Source organism: Pelmatolapia mariae, linkage group LG20 (genome assembly GCF_036321145.2).
Source record: "Pelmatolapia mariae isolate MD_Pm_ZW linkage group LG20, Pm_UMD_F_2, whole genome shotgun sequence".
Taxonomy (NCBI): Eukaryota; Metazoa; Chordata; class Actinopteri; order Cichliformes; family Cichlidae; genus Pelmatolapia; species Pelmatolapia mariae.
The window spans coordinates 14,782,589-14,810,400 of NC_086244.1; the positions used below are offsets into that span (position 1 = coordinate 14,782,589).

Genomic DNA, 27,812 nt, shown 5'->3' on the forward strand with positions numbered 1-27,812 from the left:
TTCCCCCTTTCTGAAAAAGCCCTAAACATGATCAATGCACTTCACCCAGCAAGCGCCTCCTGTATGCACTCTGTTTTCTTTTGTTTTGTTTTTTTGCCTAAGGGGAAATAAAAGCTTTTCCTCATGTGTAATGTAACACTGCTTAAGTGTACGCCGCTGCTTACTGGAGATTAGAAGACAAAACGCAGGTACAGCAGCTGCAAGACGCAAGGGGAGTAGTAGTAAAGGTAATACAGGTAACACACACACACACATAAACACACACACAGCAGGGGTAAGCCCCGATAATATTACCTTACTCATGAGGAAAGCAAGTGTCAGGTATCAATTAAAAGAAGAACAAAAAAGATCTACACACTCGCTACACACATGCTCCACTGTGGATACGCACGCATGCACGCATGCACGCACGCATGCACGCACACACGTGCACACACACACATACACACAATAAGGAAGTTCATTAAGAAAAAAACCTTTGAATGGCCAGTGTCACAACCTTCACAACCCAAAGTTGCTTGTCCAATCCAAACTCAATCCAAGAGCAGAACAAACTCCTCTGGGTTTAATGTGTGGAGACATTAAACTTCCTGTGAAGCTAAACTAGCTCCTTTTCTACACAAAACTATAAAGGAGTCCAAAATTGACACAAGGCTAAGAATTTTTACAGTGTCTATGTGTCAAATACACAATAGGAGTCCAGCGAGCTCAGCATAAAGACTGGAATTAGGGGGACGTTAAGAAAATTAACTTAATTAACAGACAAATTGTCACGTATTCAGCCAAACGTCCATTTTTTAAATAGAGTCTACTAGAGGTACATGCTGGTACTATGTCTCGACAAACACCAACATATTCACCCGCTCAGTACATTGGTGCAGTTCGTTTCCCAGCAACCCAGTGGTGATGACAAGACTCTGTGATGTCACTAGACCCATCTGTTGTTTGCTGAGAAATACTTGAAGTACCTCCCTCTGAGAAGCGCTACATGTGGCAGTTTCGTACGGCCTGGACCCAGCTCGCATTCAGTCTGATCTACATCAGTTTGCATCCAGGGGCCCAACATAGAGGAGGACCCTCACGTGTAAACAAAACTGTAGAAAACAAATCTTAATAAAAACAGCCCAGTCACCACAATGCACCATTTCACTGGTATATTCAAACAAACCTGTTAAGATTAGCCCTTTTTTCCTTCATGTATATCTATACTGTTGCATTGATGGCTGTTCATATTAGGCATGGTCAACGATTCAGTTAATAACATCAGCATATATGCAAGTGATCCCATTTAGAAGCAATTCCTGCCACTCTAGACAGTGATTCTGACACCAAAATGAATATTTTGATGAATAAGGAGAGAGTCAATCCCCCAAATCTGTAATCACCAGTAAAATGTGACAAAAAAATGCTTTAAAACCGATGACTTTGACTTATATCCCTGCAGGTTATACTTCTATATGCGGAATTTAAGAGAATCCAGAGTTCTGAGTCAGCAACCAATGACCTTAACAATAATCCGTAAGTTTTTAGACATAGAGGTTAAGGTTTTGGAAAGACTGTGGATCTTCTGCAAAACTACCACTAGATTCCTTCTAACATTATCTCTCATCTACTGCTTGTGGAAATTTACAAGAAGAAAAACTGTTGAATAAACTGTTGCATGTATGCAACAGTTCACACAGCTCAGGAAGAAAAAGACAATACATCGCACTGACTGACAGACCAGAGAGACAAACGTTCCAGTTGGTTGTTGGTAATGTTCACATAATTGAATGTCACTATCTGCATGAACCAAGACAAAAAACAAAACAAAACGATAAAGCAAAAAGAATATTTGGAGACAAGTCCTAAATGCTACTAGTGCCAACCATGGCAACTTGCTAGCAACCAAAGCAATTGTCACCAAGCAGTCAGGAAATTCTTCCGGAGGTCACCAACTGGTCTCAAAGCCTGCATAAATAAGGCCTCAGCAACTGATTTCATAGCAATTACCTCTGGCAACCACTTGCTAACTGTTGCCAAATAGTTTTCCCTATTGATCAGTGGTTGCCAACGAGTCTCTAGGCCTCACGAAGGCCTAGGTGTGAACAAAAAAAGGACATAAAGCATAAAACAGGAACTGACAAATACAACACAGGTGAGGCTGTCCCAAGAAAACTACCAAGTGAAGAACCAATGGATAGAAAGTAAAACAGGAAATAACCAAACACACACTTCACATCATGACAAAAAGATTTTTCTCAAAGATCTCTACTCACGATTCTTTACTTGCCCGTATTACCCACATCTGGATTCCAGGTACTTAAAGGTATCCCTTGTAATCACTCTCTAATAATTTAACTACAACTTTCACCACGAGGGGCAGCATTTTACTAGCAAGATGTCTATGGATGTTTGCTGCTGTTTAACATTCATTATCTCTTTTTAGCCCCACCCATTTGACTCGCTGCACCATCTTGTGGCTCAAATTGGTATTGCACTAATGTGCAGTACAGCCCTGCTTTGACTTCAGGGGTTATCTCTTCGATACAACACAAACATATTTTGCATAGATAGCTTTCGATGGCTTTAGTTAGTATCAGCAGGTTTTAAACTATTTTTAAACACAACAATGTACAAGAAAGTACCTTTAATCTGAGAAATCTCCCAGAGCCAAAAAACATTCCACTGAAAACAAACACCCTCCAGGCATTTAAAGGCTTTTCAAGGTGCCAAGCTCAATAATCTGGAATGGGCGTTACCTACTGAAGCCTGTCAGACTGAAAAACAATTAAGTGTTGTCTAATCATGTTCCCCAAAGCTTGGAGAACATGACACTATAACTAAGAAGGAGTTAAACTACATGGATTTAAATTAAACCCTCATATGCTGGCTTTATATCACAATAGTCACCTTAAAACTCTAAAGTTTGAAATGACATCAGACATCTTTACTTAAATACAAATTTAACTTAAAGTCTGCTTCATTTGTTCTCACTACTTATAGAAAACACACTTACATACACTTACAGCTCTGATGGGCAGCTCCTCTGAAATCCTTCTGCTTTGTTTTCAGCTTGTTGTGAGTAGACTAATGGCATGATTCCCTCTGAATGTCTGTGCCTCTGAGTGTGTGTTTGCGTGTGTGTCTCTCTTTGTTTTCGTGTCTCCAAGCCAATCAGGGCTCACCTGAAGGCACCAATCAGATAGAGCACAGTCAGGTATGGAGGAGAGAAAGTCGGAAGGAGAGACAAAGAAGGTGTGGTCTGACAGGTGCGTTTGGTGTCGACATCATGCGCCTTTTGTCTGACTGACACCAAGGATGGAGGACACACACACACACACACACACACACACACACACACACACACACACACACACACACACACACACACACACACACACACACACACACACACACACAATACCAACAATAAAAGCAGCTAATACCCGCTAAAGTCACACACATAGTTTTATAATGCCTTCCGGATAAAGGACACACATACACACAAACAGAGACTTTGGTCTTCTGCGGTAATAACCATCAGTTCAGCTCAATAAATCTTTATTACCCCACCGAGAGGCTGTTGCTTTGCAGCTGGAGACGATGGAGGAGCTGCAGGAGGAGGTGATGAATGCTTCTCCCAAAACAAGACAAACCCTAATCCTAGTGTTAGGCTGAGAAAGAATACACATTCAAACTTTTCTTTCCTTGGATCAACATTACGGGAAGTAACACAAAGAAAGAAACCTACAGAAGTAATGGCAAAAGGTAAAGGTGAAAAGTACCAACCCCCCCAAAAAACGTGTCTGCAGTTCCTCTAATGTCCACTTGAGGCTGACTTAAGGTAGGCTTCACCTGCTCTGATGAAAATCACTTTAGTAGGTTTTTCAGTAAAGTTTAAGGTGCTAGACCATTTTTTATGGGATTATCATTCAAACCCTTGTCTCTAAATATGGTCACTAATGGTTCCAGAAACCTGACCTGGCAGCAGCCAGAAGGCCGGTGTTGAGGCTTCAAAACTGGTTGGCATCACAGTAATCCAAGTAACTGGACTGGATCTCTGGACTGTGTTTTAATGCAATTATATGAAAAATATTATAGCTTTGTATCATATAACACAGTTAGCAGCTATGTGTCTGTTTTTGCCAGCTTGCTAACTAAACTTCCCAGTAGTTAGATGATAACCACCATTTTGTGGTGCTAATGTTGAGGCTTCAAAATAAAGACTCCCATAAGACAGAAAAGTTCTAAAATGATACAGCTCCTTCAGACTTTTCAAACATTATTAGACTGAAAATCCTGACACCTGCAGAACCAGCGAACTTTAACACTTCCCAGGCCTATAGCCAGAACAGCCAAGACTCAGGTGGGTCCATCCGACGTAAACGCACAGTCACAGCCTTTTATCTATTTTTGATTTGTGTTTCTGGGCATGACTTTTTTGCATCTCTGGATGACATTTTTCTTCTGTTTGAGCTCAGATGTACTGATTTGTGTCCACATATAAAGGTTGAAGGGATTGATGGTGGAGGGGTCACATCAGAGACCCAAGTTTGGCTCTGTTTGGTTGCTGCGGCTGCCTAGATAACCCTCTAATGTATTTAGTACCCTGTCATGTGTCAATCACCAGTCTCATCAGTAGCTCCTGTTGCATTAAAGTTAAGAAAAGCCTTTTTGGGCCTGCCCATTTAGCATTCCCGGTGTGGGAAGGGTTGCCTATAGTTGCTTGAAGTCACTGAAGTCCGTTGATTCGTAAAAATGACTTTGGTTTGGTTTGGAACAGATCATAGTCTGGGTAAAAGTAGAACAGTCGAAACTTGTTTTACACTTTCTTGCTTTCTGTGGACAAAATACAAGCTGCAAACATGAATATGCTTCGTGCCAAAGCAGAGCACTTTCAGAGCTGTGCTCGTGAAAAAACGTGACAAACTGTGTCTGTGATATTAAATGGATTGCTTTTTTGTGACTGTTTTACAAACTGCTATTTACCCTGGGCTGATTCATGACACTAAAAAGCAACTAAAAAAAACGTCGACTGCACATCAACATGCAAACCAGGGTCCAATGTTCAAACCTTCTAGTTTGCCTCCGTACAGCCCCATCACAATAGAGTAGAGCAGAACAGAATCGAATAAGCATATTTGAGGACTAGAAATGAAATGTTGAACCTGTGCAGTGTCCAACTTTTACAGTTTCAGATCCAAACAGGAAGCAAATCAGACCAAAACACACACACAGAGCCTTCCCTTGTCGCCACGCCTTTCCACAGTGCTGTGTGTGTGTCTTTACACCTGTCCCACAGTGTGTGTGTGTGTGTGTGTGTGTGTGTGTCTAAAGTCTAAAGTCCTGCATTGTGTTTGGCGTCTCACGCGTCTTCCAGTAAACAGAAGTTGCAGTAGCCACAGTGGCCTCGCTCACAGTCACACCCCAAACCCAAACACATACCTGGCTTTGTACCTGGCAGTGCATCAACCTCAACACTGGGAGAGATGCTGGGTGGCACGACACACCCTCTGCTGAGGTCTCCTGCTCTTTATTTTACGATTAAATGGGTGATTGTTGTTTGCTTCTTAGTAGTCTTATGTTTTAATACGGACTAACCTCAAAACCGACTTAGCTTTAAAACGCTGGACAAAGTCTGAACATCAACGCTAATCACACAACGAGTGCTGAAGTTGGCACCCGGGCATGTCAGAGGTCATAAATGGGTCTAATCAGCATGTGATCCTGGTCTGATGAACCTTTAACCGGATGTGAAGAAGTGTTTGATGCCTTCAGGAGATTGTAGAAGCTTCACCTACAGGACCCAGGAACAGGCTAGTTTAACCACTCCAGTATTGTCATAGCTTCAAATGCGTCACTCTGATACATATTTGAAACAAGACTCCTTAAGAAAACAAAATGCGATTTCAACAAGACGTCTGTTTTTCCACATCTGCTCAGTACACTGCTTCTCCTTTTCATTAAATGTTTATGTCATAGCTTTATGATCTAAAAATCTGGAGCTCTAGAAGTAATCCAAAAACAAATTTCTATACATTGTACCCTACTTTACGGTCATACAGGTATCACAACAACAGGAGTACGCTGAGCCTCAGGTTCAGGTCAGATTTGGAGCCAGATGTGTTGCACCAGCCCAGCCTGGGTTCAGGCATAAAAAAAAGTACTGTCAGGTATTTAAAAAGAGAACCCAGTGACAGGATTGCCTGTGAGAGAAGAGAACTTTTTGCAACTGACTCTGTTGTATATTTCTGAAGGTGCAAAATACCCCAACCATATTTAAATGTGGTTGAATCCATTTATCGTCATTTGGCATGTTAAAAACATGAAATGATGACATTTGTTTCCCAAATAAGAACAAATAGAATAAACAGAATAAACCTTAGAGGTCAACATAATTATAACATGCAGTTTACTGCTAATTATGTCAATATTTAACGCCAAAGAAAACAAGCATGTCTTATTTTTGTGCTTGATATTGGAATGAGCTTGCAGACCCTCGTGTTGAGAAAATGGGGCAACTTTTATACATCGCCCATAAAAATAACCACACCTATGAGCGCTATTTAAGGCGTGCGCTCACGCGCTATTTTGCCCTTTTGTTTGGCCCTTGGTTTGGTAGTTAGGTGAGTCTTTCATCCTCATTTTGGTTTGAGTATAAGAATGTTGTAATTAAGCTTCCTGAAGTTTGCACTCTGGAGGTGTATGGAAGCAAAATGACATAATGTGTCCTTGGCCAATAACTTATGAACCTAACTGTAAGTGTAATACAACATAATACAACATAATAAATAATCAGCACGACATGAATGACGGCTCCTGGAACACAGGCTGCACTTTGGGCTAAAGTCCTATCCCCAAATCAAACTGTGTGCTGGGCACGCTGGGCTCAGCTGTCACTCCCAAAACATCTATACCAGACATCCAATAATATCATTAAAGTGAATTCTATTAATCGCTGACATGGTGACAGCCTTTAATAACACACAGTCAACTGAGTCAAATCCCCAGCCAGTCTGTGCTTGTCTGAGCTGTTATTATCATAGATAATAATTAATTATTTAGGGTAAAAGTCTAGACGTGGGCAACAGATTGCGCTCACTCCAACCTTGTACTACACTGTTGGTCACTCATTCCAGATTTTCTTTAATTTAATAAACTACTGCACTGAAAACTCACAGCTGAAACCAAGTGCTGGAATAAAACCAACATTTACAGCAAGTAAAGCTACACTCCAAACACACTCACCCTCCGCCTGCTGGGATTATCAGGTTTCAGGCTGTTGCTAGAAAGAGAAATATCCACCCTGCGTGCTTGCAGAAAGCTCTGAGTCGGTCTCAGAATCAGACGTTTTTGGTCCGTTTGCCTCAGTTTTGTTGGTTTGAGCTTTAACAACTGGCGTGTGTACCTGCGGACGGTGAGATGCAGAGTCTTGTACGATCCTTTTATCAGAGCGACGGCCTCCTGACGGTATCCGGTCAGCTCAATGTCGTTGATGATGACAATCTCATCGCCCACCCGCAGAGGCTGCTCCAAACTGTCCGCCTTACCGCCCTCCTCGACCTGCACAAACAAACACACAACATCAGCTGATGCAGTCCAAACATGTGGCTGCAAAGTGTGAGTTCCTAGCACCCGAGTTTGTGGGGCAGCAGCTCGTTATGCAAGGCTGCTCTTGGTACTGACCTCCAAATGAAAGGTCTGAGTGCTGAAATGGGCCAAGGTTTAAGAGGTTTGTAAGATCTTAGTGACCTTGAACTTCGACTGGTGTCTGTGCTGAGTTAGGCTGAACATACAATATGATGAAACATGTTGGGCTACACTTCCTCTGGCAGCTGCTATCAGGCCGTCTATTGTTCTGGCAGGACTCGCTCTCCTGTGTGTGTGTGTGTGTGTGTGTGTGTGTGTGTGTGTGTGTGTGTGTGTGTGTGTGTGTGTGTGTGTGTGTGTGTGTGTGTGTGTGTGTGTGTGTGTGTGTTATGGAGAGGGTCACTGCAGGGAAGAGCAGGAGGTCTTGGATGTTTGTGATCCTTACATCCTGTGTGTCTCTCAATTCTTCGTAGGTTTCCTTCCTCTAGACGTCAGAGTTATCATAGTTTTGTCATTTCTAATCAGTTTTTATTCCTATTTCATTCGTTTTGCTTTTATTTTCTTAAAAAGGAAATATTCTAAAATTATCCTAAACTAGTTTAAAATAATAAAGTACTTATATTTAGAAGGGAATCAGCACTAATGACACAAAAACAGATTAGATGAGTGTTAACAGGAAATGCTGTTGTTGAGGTTCTTTTTGTACGTGAAGTTTGGTTGAGTCTCTGAATGAAGCATCAGTGTTTTAATGCTCTCAGTCTGAGTGCTGCATACTGGAAACTGCATACGTGTTTGGAAAGCCTGACAGGGGTAGCAGTAAGCAGGGGAAGAACTTGGCGTTTTACCAGCTGCATGCAATACATTTTTCATGTCATAGCACACTGAAGTAAACCTTCACTTTAATTACAGCACAAATCAAAATCAGAGCAAACCCAAATGTGACTCGAATGTCTCTGATCACTCCCACACGCTCCTTCTCTAACACACACACACACACACACACACTGTAAATATCAGTGTGACCCTGCTACTTTATCATTGCTGACAGTGATGACTCTTAGCAGCCTGTCACTGTGTGTGCATCACATGACTGCCTGTTTATCAGTGTGTGTGTGTGCGGGTGTGTGTGTGTTTCCTCTTAAAGGTCACATCATCTTGTTCAGCACGAGATAAACTCAATCAAATCCTGAGCTGCTCATCAAAATATTTCTGGACAACCGTCATCTGGTCAAAGTGCACTGATTGATTAGAAGTAGTGCACAGTTACAGAGGACGAGCGTTCTGGTACTGAAAGCTTCTGGAAGTTTCCCTTTGTTATCCTATAGGTACATGGTGCATGTGGAGATCAGAAAGAGGACTGGGTTTGCCTAAATGTAATCTTAAAACCCCTGCTTGTCATCTGAAGACCATTTTGATTTTTGTTAGCTGCATTTCTAAACTTTAGGTGATACACGGAACAGGAAACAGGCACCGGTCCACTTGCTCCTGAGGCTAAAACCAGCGGTGTAACTAGGGAGTTCCCAGTTGGGAAAGATGCATCATTGATAAGATAAGATGCCTTATTGTCCTGTTGATTCCTGTTTTAGATCATAATAAGTAAGCATTAGAGATGTCACAGAAACATTTACTATAACATTTGGATATCAGGCATGAAGTGAGCAGCAGTAGACATTTTTCAGAGCCTAAAATCAGCAGAGTCGTTTTGGCAAACATATCTCATCAGTTTGGTCCTGTTGAGGCTGCTAAGCTTTGCACTTGGAAAGGTCAGATTAACCACGATGGGTAAAAAACACACGAGAATGACTCTGTTTGTCTGCACATATTTTCCTGTGATCGACAAAAGTGTCTTGCTCTGTTCTGAAACAATAAACAATAAACCCCACCCACCTGGGACTCTTCAAGTTTTAAAACCACTGCCAAAAATGTCTTGCAGGGAGTGTCTGAAGCTCTTCTGAATTACAACACGTGTTACTTCTCAACAAAAACATGATGCGTCTTCACCCACATGCTGCAGCTGCAGCATCAGGAAAACACAAAGTTTTGATGAACATGTACCATCTGCGCTAAGCGACTTTAATCACTGACTCTGAGGAGATAAATATTAGTGTGCGGTCGCAGGTGTTTATCTAAACTAGCGCTGATTAACACAAATGAGTAGTATCTAATGAGCGTTACTGATGTGAGGGAAAAGAAACATCCTCTCAGAGCTGTGAAGGAAAACTGTGTTAAAGCATTCCCGAGCTCTGCAGAACGATGCACATGCCTGCACTGTTTGCCTTTTTCAGGAATAAATATACCCAAATAAGGCCCACAGAATCACTCAGTAACTCCACGAGTGTGTGTGTCAGTGACTGTGGTATTCCAGCTGAAATTCATTATCCTGCAGACCGAGATATCTAAACAGAGTGGCTCAGCCCGCTCATACCGTGACTGAAACAACATACCTCCTCTAATCAATAAAGACTGTGTGATTTGGGAAAATATCCTCTGAGAACGATGGGGGGCCTCGGCCAAGGAAAAGCACTCTCTCTCTAAACTTCTTTAGAGCTGGACTCAGGTTCACTGCCTCTCTAGCTTATGAAAACCTGAAGTTTCCATACTTTTGACCTCTCATTAGAGGTTAAAGATTAGGCATGTGCAACTCTCTTTATTTATTAATCTGAGGGATATTTAGAGGTGATTATATCCAGTGTTTAACAAAAAAAGAGCACAAATAAAACATCCTGAAGATATAATATGCTGACTTTTAGTTCCAGGATTAAAGGATATAGGAGTGTAATATAAACGGGTAAGCCAGTTCACTGTAATTGCATGAAGCTGGTGTACTCCCAAGAGACATATTTAAAAAGAATTATGAGGATATCCTGATGCTTTAACTCTAAAACACTGGATCCTACATTTACCACAGTGGGATACTGCAGCATCTATTCATCAAGGACATCTCACCTCTTTATTCACATTTCCAGTTTTTAACACTGTGGTTCTGAACTAAATCTAATGGCCGTCATTATGACATATTCGAGGTCATGTTCTCATGCTTCAAAACCAAACAGATACTGAACCTGTTTAAAAGAACCAGTGGACTAGTGTGACACTTAATACACACCATTAACTGGTGTGTATTAAAGTGTATTTTGCTTGGCCACAACCAGCATAACCCTTTAGATTATAGATTATATCTATAATCATTAATTATATCTATAATCTATCTATATAGATTATATCTATAATCTATAAATCTATAAATCTTCAGCCATGAGCTGGGTCTAAATGGGTCTACTGGTCTTTGCTTTTCTGGAAAATCTCAATATCATGTCATCTAGGCTGTTTTGTTCAACAGCTGCGAGACTGGTGAAAACACTGTGAGTGTAAAGGAGGCTTATCAGCAGATTAGGATTGACGGTAAAAACACTTAAGCACATTCCTGTGATTCACTGGGTGGTTTTTAAAAGTTATATGGCTTAAAAACTGGGACATATGAAACACATCCGACCTGCAATCATTAAAACAGGCTGTAAATAAAAGAATCAGTGAAAACATGGCACCTTCAAATGATCTCAAACCAAAACTCTGAACATAACCCACATTTGACCAGGTTATGTGTTCAGCCTGTTACCATGGTGAATTAGCCAGGTAAAAAAAAGAGCAACTTTCATGACACAGAAAACTCTATGACTATTAGCTTGACACAGATCGCCAAAAATGTAATATCCTTTCGGAGTACAGGCCTCAGATTTTGCTTAAGGTTAGCAACCAAGGTGCAGTTAGCCAGCTTATCAAATTATCCAGGCAGGTTTGTGGCCTTAATGGCAAGATAATTTTCCTGGTTAGTCTTGAGTTTGGTTGAATTGCCCAACTTATTCTTTCAAAACAGTATTTTGTGTAAGCTAGGTAGCTTGTTAGCTACCTTTAGCTCAAACAAAGCTAGCTTTGATCCTGAAAGTGCACTTAAAATGTTTGAGTCTTTTATAACAAACAAAGTTTTAAATTAAATCATAATAATAAATTTTCAATAAAAAGCATTTTAAAAAGATGCACAATGCAAAACTAAATAAAGCCCTGGATCTTTTTCAGGTTGAGTAAACATTTCAGTCCCAGCAAAGACTTTGTATTGAACTGTTCACCTTTACACTGATGGTGTAACTCTGGCACACACACAGGTCATGAGACCTTCAGATTAAAACTTAATGAGTTTTAATCTGAAGGTTTAACTTGCCTCGAGCCATCGCTGTGACCTCTGACCCCAGTTCAGCACAGCGTTGATACAAAACAAGCAAAGTGTGCCAGGTCTCTTTTACGGTTGGTTGGCGGCAAAAAAAAGAAATGAGTAAGACACACAAACAGAAAAGGAGACAGGACATAAAGAGAGACGCAAAAAACTGAAGCGCGACATCATGCTGGTGTTGGGGTCAAACATGGAGAACTGTGCTAACGCCAGCCAAAGTACAGCACAAAATAAAAGCATGATTGTATTCAAAAGCAACCAGGAAAACACATTATTCACATTCTTGTCCTATTTTACAGTGTTTGGCCTCCATCCCAGAATAACCTTCACAGAAAGACACACACACACACACACACACACATGCGCGCGCACACACACACACACACATGCGCACACACACACACACACACACACACACACACACACACACACACACACATGCGCACACACACACACACACACACACACACACACACACACACGTACACACAGACTCGCATGCACGCACGCATGTACCGGCCTGGCAATTTGCATTTTAATAAAATGAGGCCAGGATGGCTGTAAGGACGAAAAGGGTCATCTACTAATGATGATGTCAAAGGTTTTGGGCTTTTTTCTTGGCTTTAAAAAGAAGAAGAATTAGAAATCCATCACAGATTTCACTGAATCTTTGGCCAAAGTGTGGCTCAGATATACAGCTTTCATTGGGCCATATTTGATGGTGTTGACTCAGGCTGACTCAACTTACCCAGAGGTCCATCTTATATGAGCTAGAGGTCAAGTATGTTGTGATGTCTGGCTCACACAATACTAACCAGTGCCATAACTAAGCCATGACTGCCAAAAGTAGCCAAACTTGGGCCCATATTTCTCTGCCGTCTGGGATGATTCTGGGCAATGAAGCAGCTGGTAAAGAGTAACACTTTCATTACTGACATAGTTATAGGGGTTACTGATTATTGGCGCATCGAGTGATTTATTTATTTTGAATTTGTTTAAGGCAAAAAGCCTCAAAGACAGTGAAGCTTGAAAGCAAGCCTCAAGCCAAGTGTTTTCTTTCCTTTTCTGTTTTTTACTCAGGTTTTCCCCAACACAGGTTGCACAGGTTTATTTTGCAATCCTTCTCATCTCATGTTTCATATACTCTCACTGGTCAGGTTTCTGCTCTAGCAACTGATGATGTCACTTTGCAGTTTCTAGTCTCGGTTCTGGGGGTCGGACAGACTTTAACTCCACTTCACAGACTGCAGCTGGGAGCAGGCAGCGGTTATTGTTCTGCAGCAGAGTTAAAAGCCCATCCAAGGGATGAGGAAGCTACTGAAGAGGCAGCTGATTATTGCTCCTGAATATATAGTTTTATTTGTTTGTTTATTTTATAAAAGCAAAACGCACGTACAGGTGTCTCTACAAACATAATCATTCTCAGTCCATGAGAAAAACTGCCCACATGGCCTTCTTGATGTTTTGAAACCAGACACAATGAGTGAGATGTGGATCACACCATTTTATGAACCTGTTACAGATGTGTTTATTTTGTCCTGCCTCATCCTCCTTTCTGCCTTTAATGGGACCATAATTTATCAAATGAACATAATAATCTATTTAATAAGACTTAAAACGAGCAAATGAAACCATAAACTCATCAGTAAAGTGTGTATTCAGATCATAAATCATTCGAGAATTAGGCTCAATTACCCACAGACTTCTATACAAACCGACTTCAAACCAGAGTTGTCGCCCCCTGTTGGTCATTAGAAAAAGAAAATGCAGAATTAAAGCTCTTCCACATTGGCTTCATCTTCCAAACCTCTGTGGTGTCTTTTAAAGCCTGCCCCGTGCTAGGATGTAAAATCAGAAGATCTCGGCCTCACCTGCTTAGATATTGTCCTTCTGTTTCATGCAGCACATTAAATTAGAGGCAAGTGCTACTAAAAGGCCTGACTGCCCCTTTGAACTGCAATCTCTGTGTTGATCAGGTGTTCGCAACAATTACAACAACTTTAATAACTTTTCTGCATATATTTAAAATAAATTTAAACTTCTGCCACTGATATGCTGTAGTTACAGTTTAGAAATAATAATATTCACTGATTCATGCAAAATCAATCGATATGATTGGAATAATTATTCACTCTTTCCCTGTTTCCGGCTTCCCGTCATGTGCAGAACAGGTCACAAACACAGCAGGCCTCACACTTCCTGTCTCCTACCTTGGAGATGATGAGCGGCTCTCCGTGCTCTAGGCCACCCTGCAGGGTGAAGCCCCACGGCGCTCCTCCATGCAGCCGGGCCTCCACCAACACCCAGCCGCCTCCTTCTCCTCCACCGCCCGCCGCCTGCTGGAGCCCCGCCCGGCCACCGCTCTCCATGCCTGGCCAGGGGGAGCGCACACTCCCGGCTCCTATGTCCTCAGCCTGAGGAGGATAAAGTGGAGGTGGAGGGGAGGGGGGACAGGTATGAAGAAAACGAGCTGTCCTTCACGAGTGCATTGCCGTCATTCATTTATAACTCCTCGTTAAGAGCGAAGAGAGCAGGAGGTGTCCGTGCACCGAGTCGCGTTTCCTGCAAAGTGCATTCCTGGAGCGCGCAGAGCGGCGGTTCCTCCGCCGGAGAAACTCCTAAAAAACACCCCGAAACTTCTCCGTAGGAGTCTGAAAGGAGTGCTAAAAGTTTACGGAGAGGAGAAGGCCATCAAATTTCCACATGAACGAGAGGCAGCCCGAATCAGATCTGCTCAAACACAAATCCAAACCTACTCTCCCTCTCTCTCTCTCTCTCTCTCTGTGTCTCGTCCAAAAATCAGTTTAGCATCACAATAGGATTTACTGCGACTCACTGAGCGAGGAGAAAGGAGAGAGACAGAGGGAGGGGGGAGAGAGGGAGGGACAGGAGAGGTAGAAGAGGAAAGGGAAGATAACAGAGGAAACAGAAACTCTGAGAGAAAGGAGAGAGTTTAAAAAAAGGTGTGAATTAAAGAAGGGCACTGGGATAAAAAGCTGAGTGTTTCCTGTGTGTGTGTGTGTGTGTGTGTGTGTGTTGATGAGCAATAATCCAATCCTTCGCAATTGAATCTGAATCCTTTTCTATTCACACTGGAGCCAGATTACTGGATTTAAACTGGATTAAACTTCCTGGTGGATCAAATCGTTTACACGCTGAACAGTAAACTGACAAAAAGCCAGAATATAGGCTTACTTTATTTGTCCCCCAAAAGTTGGGAGATTTATTTCTTAAAACACATTAAAAACATACCATATGGCTTAAAATACAAAAAAATTAAGATCATCTAATCAAATCAAAATCAAATCAAATCACTTTTATTGTCACATCACATGTGCAGGTACACTGGTACAGTACATGTGAGTGAAATTCTTGTGTGCGAGCTTCACAAGCAACAGAGTTGTGCAAAATACAATAATGTAAAACAAGCAAAATATAAAAATGGCTAATCTAAAAAGTAATAAATATATGTACAATATGTAAAGGTATATACATTACTGAATGTGTATACTAAATATGTTTTTCTACGTGTGTGTGTTTGAGTGTGTATATAGTGTGTATATACATGTTTTACAAATGAAATAAAGTAAACAATAAAATAAGATATATAAAATATACAGAGGTTGGTATGTGCAAAACAGTGGTATTTATATACAGTATGGAGTGCATAATGTTGAAGTTCCAGTAGTGAGGGTGAGGTGTCTATGAAGTGTTCAGCAGTCTGATGGCCTGATGGAAAAAGCTGTCTCTCAGTCTGCTGGTACGGGACCGGATGCTGCAGAACCTCCTTCCTGATGGTAGTAGTCTGAACAGTTTATGGCTGGGGTGACTGGAGTCCTTGATGATCCTCCCCGCTTTCCTCAGGCACCGCTTCCTGTAGATGTCTTGGAGGGAGGGAAGCTCACCTCCAATTATCCGTTCAGCACACCGCACTACTCTCTGGAGAGCTTTGCGGTTGTAAGCGGTGCTGTTGCCGTACCAGGTGGTGATGCATCCAGTGAGGATGCTCTCAATGGCACAGCGATAGAAGGTCCTGAGGATGCGGGGGCTCATGCCAAATCTTTTCAGTCTCCTGAGAAAGAAGAGGCGCTGCTGCGCCTTCTTCACTGTTTTGTTTATGTGTACTGACCACGTAAGATCCTCAGCCAGATGTACACCAAGGAAGCGGAAGCTGCTCACTCTCTCCACAGCGGCGCCGTTGATGGTGATGGGGGTGTGTACTCCTCTGCACCTCCGGAAGTCCACTATCAACTCCTTTGTCTTTGCGACGTTGAGGGTGAGATGGTTGTCTTGACACCAGTGGGTCAGGGCGCTGACCTCCTCCCTGTAGGCCGTCTCATCACCGTTGGTAATAAGACCCACCACTGTAGTGTCGTCCGCAAACTTCACAATGATGTTGGAGTTTCTAGTGGCCGTGCAGTCGTAGGTGTAGAGTGAGTACAGGAGAGGGCTCAGTACACACCCCTGTGGAGCACCAGTGTTCAGTGTGATGGGGGATGAGGTGGTGCTGCCCAGTCTGACCACTTGGCGTCTGTCAGACAGGAAGTTAAGGATCCAGCTGCAGAGGGAGCTGCTCAGTCCTAGATCCTGCAGTTTCCTGTCCAGCTTCGAGGGAACGATTGTGTTGAATGCTGAGCTGTAATCTACAAACAGCATTCTCACATACGTGTCTCTCTTCTCCAGGTGTGACAGGGCAGCATGGAGTGTCAGGGCTATGGCATCATGAGTGGATATCTATATTTTTCCCCAAAGTTTGTAAACTTCTTTGTTACAGCAGTTAAAAAAATTAAACACAACAGTGTAAGAGTAAGACAGAACAAATGTCCCAGCGAGGTATAAAGCCAACATGGACCGAATGGACTTCTTATATAGTGCTTTTATACTTAAGTGCTCAAATCTCTTCATACAACATGCCTCATTCACACATTCACACCAGCGCTTTTGCTTAAGTGCTCTCTATCTAGCATTCACACTCCCATGGATGCTTCAGGTTCAATATCTCGCCCAAGGATACTTTGGCATGGAGACTGGAACAGCCAGGGATCAAACCACAAACCCTCTGATGACCTACTCTACCTCCTGAGCTACAAACACCCCTAAAAATAAATACAATAAAGTAAAGGGGAAAAAAAAACTTTAACATTAACTTCACAAACTTGCAAAGTCATGTATACTTCATTGGTATCACGATCACGGCTTTGTGTTTTGTGGATGATGTGGTGTTTTTTGGCTTCATTGAGTGGTATTCTCCAAGTCTGAGGTCATGGTTCTGAGCCAGCAAAGGGTGGTGTTCCCACTCTGGGTGGGGCAGAAGTTGCTGTCCCAAGTGGAGGAGCATCTTTGTGTCTTCTTCTTCTTCTTGGGGTGTCTGCAGTGAAATGCGTGCTTTGCAGCTTTGTTGCAGTGAGTAGACAGCTGTTGATTTACTCGTCAGCATATATTCCTACCCTCATCTGTGACCACGAGCTGTGGATTGAAGTTGCAGAAGTCGCTTCTTCTAAAGGGTGTCTGGGTTTGGGACGTAGAGGAGGTTGTTCACTAATCGGAAGGTTGGTGGTTCAATCCCTGGCTGTTCTAGTCTGCATGCCAATGTATCCAAGGTAGCTAACTCCAAATTGCTTTCATTCATCATAGTATGAATGTTAGCTAAAAAGAATCTGCACAAAGTAAATCAAGCCCTTATTATTTGGTTTACTGCTCTTTTTGAGCATTTTGTTTTTCTAATGAGCTAATTCAGTGGCTTGTGATACTAAAAATAACACGTTTGAAACGTTTGAACGTCATTAGCAAAGTTGTTGTGATGCCATATCTAGATACCATAAATCTCTCCTGTCAGTCCATGAAAGGGATTTCACAAAGACACTTTTGTGTTCCACATTTTGTTTTCTCTCACTTTTATTTGTTGGTTACATTTTAATCACTAAAAAATTACAAATTTCAGTCACCTCTCACATCATTAACACCACCTGTTGAAAAACGATGTATCCAACGTGTTTAAATGTGACGCCAAACGGTCCTTTATGTCCATATGTTTGTGAGTTGGTGGGTGGAGAGCTTTGGCTTGAGCTGGGTGTGTTAGCACTTAGGAATGTGGTTTCAGTGAATATCATCAAGTGTATCATCTAACAAAGGGTTAGAGGTCACAGGGTTACTATCGAGAGTAGAGAATGAAAAGGCTTCAGGTGACACAGTGACGTTTTTCACCTGAAGCTCAGCCTGCAGGTCAAACAGGTGGCAGGTGAGTCAGACACAGGTGTCAGTATGACTCGGTCCTATCTGCTTCATTCGCAGGTAAATCTTTTAAATTCGAGGGTATTGTTTACAGTGTTTGTATTGTACAAATACTGTGTAATACATTCAGGACAAACTCCACAGGAAGAGACTATCATCCACACAGCTGTAGTTTCTGAGGCATGACAGATATGTGGAAGCTGAGGCCGGTGCTGAGGAGGCTGCAGTATGTTAAGAGATTGCCATCTAGTGGATGGCAAGAGATTTACAACCAAAAAGCTGTAAAATACCAACGTCATTTGACCTTTTTTTCCCTTATCAATCTTGATAGTATGGATCGGGCATATCAAACTTATTTTACATTGTGAGCCACAAACAGCCCACTTTGATCTTAAGTGGGCTGAACCAGTAAGACTCCCCTTTCTGTCAGTGTAAACATGTTTAACCCATTTAGTATGAAAGGAAGTACAATTTCAACAATACAGCTCAGCTTTCTACATGATAAAAAAATGCTGCTGTAGTAAATGCAAGACAGCTATAAAAAAGATCTGGTAGCTGATAGTAGATAGTGAAAAACTGGAACTTTTCTGATTGTTATTTATCTCTTATTTAATTACTTTGGTGTAGTATGAATGTCATTTGGAGATCTTAATCAGTAGGAAATTCTGTGAAACTTATGAAAATACAGCTAAAAGTCCGAAATCTCATTCACATTTTTCAAGGCCCAGATCGTGATCTCAGTCAGGCTGATTGTGGCCCCTGGGCCTTGTATTGACGATGGCATGATGTTTTTGCTTTAATCATGTTCCAATAAATATTTACTAATTACAATTTTTTTTCTCCAGCTGCATCTTTAAAAATGTTTTTGTGTTGCTTTGAGCCCAGTGCTTCCTGACTGTTATAACTCCAAAACCTCTTCTTATAAACTGCTTGAGCTCATTTTAAAATGAATATGGACTGCTTGGCTTAAATATACTTTTATAAAAAGCTACTTAACAGCAATATATTTCAAGTTAAAATAGGTTTTAAACACATCCCTTGGATGGGAATCGCTGCCAAGTTGAAAGGTCGACTGTAACTTGTAATATCGTGTTGTTCAAATCAGAGCTCAAGTTAAACCAGGTTTGATGTGTCAATGAACAAAATGAATAAAGGTTTGTAAATGTAGGTTTATTTGAACAAGAACATTCACAGTTACTGTGATTCTGATAAGGCACTGAATCGAATTTAAACAAACACCAGCCAAAAAGTAATTACATAATAATAATAAAAATAATAATAATAATGATAACTAAACTGTTAGTTATAGCATGTGCTGCGATTGTTCAGTATTGCATCAAAACCATTTAAACTTTCCAAAAGGAAAAAAAAGGTTGTTTTTTTTTAACTCTTTACATGTTGACATTTTTTCATTTTAAGATAAGTTTATAGAATTTTAACAAAAGTAACATTTCTGGCTTTGTAAAAAAAAAGAAAAAAAGAAGCAAATTATTTAAATATTATGACACAATAGGATTATAACAGGTTAAATAAAGAGGACACACATGAAAAGTTTGATTACATTTCTACAGGATCTGTGGTCAGTCACTGCCAACAGCGCAGCTCTTTAAAATGTCGGTTTGTTGACAAAGTGCTGAACCCATCTTTTCCTTTGGCACTTTCAAAGGACTCTCGATCAATAAAGTCTTTATATGTGAATGTCACAACCAAGTCTGAAATTACACAGAGGACTGAGCGTAGTTTCACTGTATTTCTGTAAACACTGAGTATGGGCCTGGTGATGCTGATTTTAAGTGGTGGATGTACCAGTTTGGGATGAACCTCATTATTTTGGGATAAATCTGCACAGGAGAAAGACGCCTCAGCTTGCTGTAGTGTTCTCAAACAATTTCTAAATAAAACTCAGTTTGCTGTTATCTATGACATCCATGCATAATCTGCAAGAAGGGCTTGCAAAATTTCAATAAAGTGCAGAATTAGGGAGCCAGGAAGTGAATTATATACGTTTAATTAGTGTTTATATAGTGTCTGTTCACAAATCTGTGTTTTTGTTTAGAAACTGATTTGTATATTGGTTTAAATGTTTCTACAGAATTTGGAAACATTTCTTAGCACAGGCTGTACATATTAAGTTTAATCATAGCTTGCGCAAATCATATTATTTTCAGGACTTTGTCCTTTGCATAAAATGCTTAAAAGTGTTCCTGTCACATTAATGCTTATCAGCTATATTGGTGCTTTCGGTGTATGTTACAGTATTACTTACATAGTTAAGTTTTTTCCCCCAGAAATGTGGGGTCATGTGTTTATTGTTTTTTTTTTCTTGCTGACATATTCATCATGTTTGTGATGACAGTGTTCAAGACAATTCTGAATTGCAGTGAAACAGTTTTCTATGAGTTTTAGGTCACTTTATGTCACAGCATCTACATCTACATTAAATCTAAAGCCGAATGCCACAAGTGTTTTATTTAACCTACATTATCAATGCTGCATTTTGATAAGCATTCTAAAAAAATGAAATGTGGGTTTTTCACTATTTAAGCTGTTTAGCTCAGTTCATTTCTATTCTGCATGATGTGGATGAACAGGAAGTGGAACAGCTCCATGTTGGAAGAGCCCCTGAAAACTGAAATCATGGTTATTATGATCATTGTACCGAAGTTTTGAGATTAAAGTGTCACAGCTATTAGAAGAGATGATCACGAGATCTAGACTCGGGCTGAAATGAAATGAAATGAATGAATAAGCACACTAAACGTCCTCCGACATGCTGTGAATCGTCTCTATTATCTTCTTCTTCAGCTTCCTCACTTTGTCAGGCGGCGTCTCATTCAGACACTCCTCCACATACCTCAGGAACCCTGCGTGTGGGGACGCTGCTTGGGTCTGACATAGTGTCCTCATGAGGTCCAGCACCTCGGTGGTGGTCGCACGGTGGCTCGCGCGCTTGCGTCCAGATACTCTGCTGTCTGTGTGGGAGGAAGATGTTGAAGGGGAGGGGGACGAGGAAGGGGAGGAGTGCTGGGAGTCTGGGGGTGTAGGTGAGGGGGGGGCTTTGAGACCCCGCGTGTTCAGCTTGGAGACAGTTTGGTTGGTGGCACGGTAGTGTAAGGGGGGAGGTGGGGCTTGGCTGTCCATATGTAGGAGACTGGCGTCCTGCAGCTGGCAGAAGTGGACGTCCTCGGGCTGCTCATCCTCGTCGCAGGAGTCGCAGAGGAACATGAGGTCACGGTAGTGCTTCCACTTTGGGAGGTAGAAGTCCTCCGAGCCGCACGTTTTGTTGGAGCTCACCGCCTTGTGTTCACGCTGGAAGATGGTTCGCAGGTTCCTGAACTTCGTCTTTATGTCTTCCACTAAAGGATGAGAAATGACAAAGACGCTGTGAGTTCAGATTAAAGGCTCCGTGTGGTGACAACATTAAGGCGGCAGGAGTGTTACCTGTGAATGAGACCGGCTCGTTGTCTGACAGGATGCTGCTCAGCGTCTCCAGCAGGCTCTGTCTCAGCAGACGGTTCCTGTAACTCTCAGATTTGTGGTTCCACAAACAGCTGTGTTCTGGAACAGAAGAAAACCATCAATTCTCACATCAAACCTGCTCGTGCAACTTTTTTAACCATGCATGGCAGTGTCTGAGACGTACAGCGACTCTCTCAGCTGCCTCTAACAGCTGATGACCACTATAACCAAACGCACAGCTCCCAGCACATCACTACAAACTCCACAGAAGAACAAAAATCTAACATCTCTCTGTTGCAGTGATAGATGTAACATCCAGGGGGTAAGTCTAAAGGGTAACAAGCATTCATGATGAGTGGTGCCACCTACCGGAGTAAAATGAGATGAGCTGCTGAACTTTGGCCTCGCTCCAGAGGCAGCGGGTGTCAGCGCTCAGTCTGTTGTCTGGCTGAACCGAACTGGCTGTAGAGAAATTTAAAGGGGAGGGGTTGGTACAGGATCTGGTGTCTGGCAGTGAACTGGATGGAGAAGTTGGCAGCGTGGAAGTGGCTGATTGGCTGCCTAGTCTGAGGTTATCCGGAGCTGCAGGGAGGAACATTTGGTACCCTGTGCTTGTCCCGGTTTTGGCGTCGCTCTGAGTGGAACTGGAGGGGGCAGAGGCGGTGCTGAGTTTGATGCTGCTGGTTTGGTTGGAGCTGGAGGAGAAACTGCTCAGGGTGGAGGACGGGGTCTGGTTTCCGTGCTCCCGATCCTTGTCTTCTTGCGGCGTCAGGATCTGCAGATCTTCAGAGCCGTCGTCTTCGTCGCAGGACTCGCAGAGAAAAAGCAGCTGCTGGTAGTGTTTCCATTTGGACATGTAGGGTTTGTCAGACGCCCTGCTTGCCTGGACCGCCTTGAACTCGCGGTTAAAAACAGTTCGTAGGTTCTTGAACTTGCACTTTATATCTTCAACTGCAAAAATAGCAACACAGGAATCACTTTATGCTGAAAACCTGAAACATTTAGCAGCTCAGAGCTTCTGGAGATTGAAGAACACAAACATGACTTTATTATTTTGAAAAAATTTTTGTTTTTCTTTCATTTTCTATGCAGACATCTAACTGTATGAAATCACTGTGTGTGTATATTTCAGCTTATGTTAAAATGACGTAAACATATATAAAGGAACAGTTTCACAAATGAGCTGTGGAGAGTGATAATTAGTATTTCCCAAAGATTTACAGTCTGTGCTTTGGGTGAGTGGTACTCATACTGTTAAATTGCTCCAGTGCAAATCTTTTAATTACAGAGTACTTTGAGACACACAAACTATGGAGAGGTATGATAAGCACAGCTCACAGGGCTATAACTGCTGGGAATGGTGGTCCATTTCAGTAGAGCAAGAGTACATCCTGTGAGCAGGGGAATGGCATTTTCTCTCAATAATGGCAGAGAGTAGGGTAAAAATAACACTATTAAACAAAAAGACCAACATTTGTCCAAACGGAAATAAAACAACATTTATATCCTTTAGTTTTTCCTATGGTGAAGCTATAAGAAAAGTAAACAGCACATTTTTTATAATCAGCACTGACTGGTCGGTTAAGGATTTACAATGGGACGTTCTCTCCTGACGGTGCCACTTTCCAAACATTAACTAGTGGTTAGAAGGATAGTTAAATCACAACAGAGACCTGCATGGTTGTATAGGAAGCTGCTGGTAGTTGAAGGTGTCTGACTTTCTGCCATAAAGGTTTATAAGGTGCTGTAGCGTCACTAATGCACACAGAAAGAATTTTTACTACAATCAAATCCTCTAAAATTCCCCAAACTGAACTCTATTGTTCATGTCATCATGTCTATCAATAACATGATGGAAATTTCCATAGAGCCTCATTCACTCTTTACCAACTGCAGCCATTTCTGTACAATGGGATTAACAGGATGTGGAATAACTCTCCTCGACTGGCTGAAAGCCCAATCCAGGAGAGCCATTGAAGGTTTATAAAGAAATCTTACCAAAATATTGAATTATTCCTTTAAAAGCTTCCAAAATAACTAAACTTATCAAGAGAATGTGAAGAAGCAACTGCCATTCAAAAAAAGTGATGTTGAGGAGACATTAGCTGAAGCTGAACTGGGACTGGGCTCTGCTTTCATGTAATACCAGTTTGTACCACAAGATGGGACAGCCAGTCAATGTAACCTTTATTTAACCTGTCAAATTTCTTAAAGAGGAAAGGGCAAGGCTGAAAAGAACTACCACACATCAGAAAACAATACAGCCACCAGTAAAACGCCCCCTAGTGGTGGAAGTTTTAGCCTAAATTCACATACACTAAATAAAAAAATAGCTTTAAAGCAGGGACTGTTCAACTGGGGGACACAAGCCCTCAAACAGTCTGAGGTATGCAATTAGGTGAAGAATCCTGAGTTTGCTACTTCTGTAAGAAAACAACAGAAAAAAAGTGAAAAACGGTGATGCTTACCTGAGAACGACACTGTGTGGTCGGACAACTGGCTCCTCAGAGCCTCCAACAGCCTCAGTCTGAGCTGACGGTTGTTGTGGTTTTCAGACTTCTTGTTCCAGAGACAGTTGTGCTCTGTGGAAAAAAACACACAGGAATCCCGTCAGCTATGAAACTACTCAAAACATTACTTAATCTGAGGTTTTTGTCTACATATGTACTGCTCTTCAGTAAAAACTCATGATTTTGAAGATGAAAAAGATCTTTTGTTTACCACAATAGAAAGAAATCAGAGCTCGCTCCCTCTCTTCAGTCCAGTAACATTTAATCATGACACTGGAGGGAACACAGGTGGACGAGGAGGAGGTGGACGAGGTGGACGGGGTGGGGAGGAAGGAGATGATGAGTCCTGGGGAGGTGAGGACAGGCTGGCCCTCTTCCTGCAGAGGGTTCAGTGGTGACAGCGGCGGCTCACCGGCGGCGGGGTCGTGGTCGTCCTGGTCCCAGCAACCCTGCAGGAACATGAGCTGATGGTAGTGCTTCCACTGCGGCACAAACTCGTCGTCCGGGTTGCACGCCTTACTTGCTTTAACCATTTTGTACTGACGCTGAAAAGTCGTACGGAGATTCTTGAACTTGTTTTTGATGTCTTCCACTTGGGAAAAAAAACCCATGTAAATTAGTTAAAGGGTACATCTGACTGTCAAACCTCACTCTCGTCAGCTGATAAGCACACCCCGGATCCTGTTTTCTCACTTTTAGAATAGCAATAATTTGAAATAATGGACTTAATATTTTACTAAAAAACTTCAACTAATGACTGAGCCATCAGGAAAGTGGTTACTGAGGCCACAGAGACTCACACAGAAGCTTGAATGGGCTTACCCTCAGCCCAGTGCTACAAAGCGAGCTCAACATACCCACTGACAAGCAGCATAAGCGGTTACACAAAGCTGGTTAACAACGTGTTAAGTTTACCCAGGGCTTCCCCTGTGTGTACACATGAAAGGGGTGTTGGCAGTGCCTGACCACAATTACTGATAAGTGTACTGGCAACAGAGCAGCTGATTTTTCAAAGTAAGATGAAACTTGTACTATGAGACGATATGAAGAGGTTAACCACACAATACAGACTGAAAGAAACAGCAGTGTGTGCGAGAGAGGAAAAGCACGATACAGTAATATCGTATTAATGGTCTGTACTTAAAGTGCTTTGATCAGTAAGACTGGAAAAGAGCAGCTATCTGACACCATGTTTAAATGGTTTCATTCTTTCAGCTGCAGTTCAACAGCCAGGGTAAACAATAAATATAAAAACAGAATTTAAACTTAGGCTGAGACTAAGTGGAAATAAACCCGGCATGTACAAACAGCTGTCAAAGCTGTCACATGTCAAAAATTATATATAGTTTTGTCAAAAATCATCTAGCCTTTTTTATTCTTTTCAGATGCTGCCATCACCACCCTTTCATGAGAACGTCCTCTTAGCTCAATAAAGCCGGTGTTAACTTACCGACTTGATAACCACCTGTGTTACTGCTCTGCCTGATTGCCGTTGTTAGGATAAGTGAAGCCAGATAACCAAAATATATCCTGGGTATTGCTGAACTTGATTCCTAGTACTGGGCACCGAAATTCCCCTGCTAGCCATTAATGAGAATGCAGGTTTAAGGTTTTACTTTTATTACACACACAATCTATGAGTTTGACAGATTTGGTTTATTTTCCTGCTGATTTACCTGTGAATGGGACTGGAGGTGGGAGAGTTGACAGCAGGATCCTCAGTGTTTCCAGGGTTTTCCATCGCAGCTGCCGGTTCTTATAACCCTCAGACTTGTGGTTCCACAGACAGCTATGCTCTGAGAAATGAAACAAAGAAGATATAGCTAAAATAACTGCAGCTTCACAGGGTCTAGAGTGTGATAAACTAGAATAAAATCAAAACAAACTTGTACTCTTAGTGCGCCTCTGTCTAAGGGGCCAAACCAGGCAGGAAAAATGTAAAACAACATTTGCAAGGTTCAAAAATTGTAATTTTTCCTTTAATTTGGCACCTATCCCAGTAACATACACATCAATGTTGCAGTCAATTTCATCACTGTGGTTGCTGTTTAGCTCTTGTGGCGCTATCTAGTCTCTATTAAAGTTAATTGTTTTTCTTTGGCCATGTTATATACACGATAACAGTATTTTAAAGATATTCCTATGTGGAAAACTGTGGGAACATCTGGAGACATTATTCATTACTTCAAGAAGGATATTTCATTCACCAATTTAATTATTCTAACAACCTGTAATTATTAACAGATACACACTTATTAGTAACAGCCATTTTTAAAATATGTTTAAAGCTGTTATTCACTATGATAAACGCTACAGATCTAAAAACCAAAAAACCAAAAAAAACCACTGGAGTAATGTTAGATACAGATTAAATATAAAAGTCTGCTCTTCTCATTTAAATTAAATCAATTGGCTAAAATTATGTTTTTATTTAGTTTTTTTATTGAATTGTGCAGAAAATAGCTCATAAAAACATGCAGAGAACTGATTTTTTTTTCAGCCGATTTCAGTTGAAAAACAGATAACTTGACTTCAGTTGCTGGTCGCCATTGCTCGTCTCTTTCTGCTGTCGCTCATTGCTAACAGCCGTTGGTCTCGTCCAGCAACCGTTGCCCACAAATGTTGCAGCCTCCGACACATCAACGAAAAGGGCAACTTTTAAAAACGTCTTTACACGCGGTGTGAAAAGGGTCCGCCAAGGAGAGTGGCACTTACTGGAGAAAAACGCTATAAGCGCCCTCTCTTTCTCCTCCGTCCAGTACCTCTCCGGAGTGAAGCTGAACGGGGACACCTCCATGTTTGATGTTGCCGTTTGCTCCTTCTTCTACGCGGCTGCACGGTCACATGACACAGAATCCGAGCGCCGATTGGACGATTTCTAGAGATTCTTGAATAAATAGCCATATTGCCCGGTAGAGGTCGCTGTCGGTTAGTGTTGTTTTTCTTCAACAAATAAAAACACTATTTTATGTATTTTATTTATTTATTTTTCAAGTTTATTTAAAAATTGCTGAGCTTAGTGATTAAAATCAAGACGACTGACTTTTTAAAAATAATTTAAATACATTTATAGTAATTCATTATAACTCTTTAAAAGTAACATTAAAAGGTAAAGTTAAGTTAAAATATTAATTAATTCTCACCTTATAGCAAAGGCAGCCAAACACTAAAAACTGCCAATAGCCATAGAGCTTAAATATGGTGGAAGCCTGAAAAATACAGCTTAAAAAAGAAATCAAACTGAAAAATTATTACATAGACGCTCAAATCACATTGGAGAAAAATGGGAAAAAAGGATAAAAGGATGTGGACAAAAAAGCTGCATATGATAATAAAAAAATGCTCAATTAAATAGAATTAAATTGAATAAAATAGAAAAATGAGCTCAGTAAGTAAAATAATAAGTAAAATTAATTCCAAACTGCTGTTATACTCTTAACAGCTGACTACAATAATAAATCTATTAAATCACTGGTCTGGGAACTCATTAGACATCGTCTGCATTTCATGATATGGAAAATACAAAGTATTTGAATATGAAACAACAGCTAATAACAGCAGGAAACTTGCATTTAAACAGAGTTCCAGAGCTCTGAGTGTGATTTGAAGGAGTGAATTCACTGTGGGCCCAGTCGTGGTATACAGAGCCACTGCAGGAGGGGCACAGTTGAAACCAGGTGAAATATCCAGTCATTTAAAAAGAAATTTTAAAATGATGAGCTGCAGCTGATTGGGGTAAAGAGAAGCAGTTATATGGCTCTTGGGAAAACAAATGACAGCTGGTGTGAGTATGGAGAAAGGACTCAGAAGCAAAG

General features: G+C 41.4%; 2 protein-coding genes across 3 annotated transcripts in view; both read right to left on the bottom strand.

The window, feature by feature from the left end:
• The window catches only part of shroom3 (shroom family member 3), a 72,335-nt gene extending 57,793 nt beyond the window's left edge, over positions 1–14,542 (bottom strand). For both annotated transcript variants that reach the window (XM_063463674.1, XM_063463673.1), the window contains exons 1-2: positions 14,008–14,542; positions 7,391–7,545 (exon numbers count right to left, since the gene is read on the bottom strand). In XM_063463674.1, the coding sequence (XP_063319744.1) occupies positions 7,391–7,545; positions 14,008–14,166 (314 nt within the window). In that variant the 5' untranslated portion in view covers positions 14,167–14,542. The remainder of the gene's footprint in view (positions 1–7,390; positions 7,546–14,007) is intronic.
• Positions 14,543–19,249: 4,707 nt separating this feature from the next.
• LOC134618319 (uncharacterized) lies at positions 19,250–26,809 on the bottom strand. Its single transcript, XM_063463682.1, has 7 exons — positions 26,713–26,809; positions 25,674–25,793; positions 24,209–24,589; positions 23,956–24,069; positions 21,857–22,438; positions 21,470–21,586; positions 19,250–21,384 (listed from the first exon to the last, which is right to left on the bottom strand). Exons 1-7 carry the CDS (start codon positions 26,792–26,794, stop codon positions 20,783–20,785), a joined length of 1,998 nt encoding a protein of 665 aa, XP_063319752.1. The 5' UTR covers positions 26,795–26,809; the 3' UTR covers positions 19,250–20,782.
• Between the last annotated feature and the right edge of the window lie 1,003 nt (positions 26,810–27,812).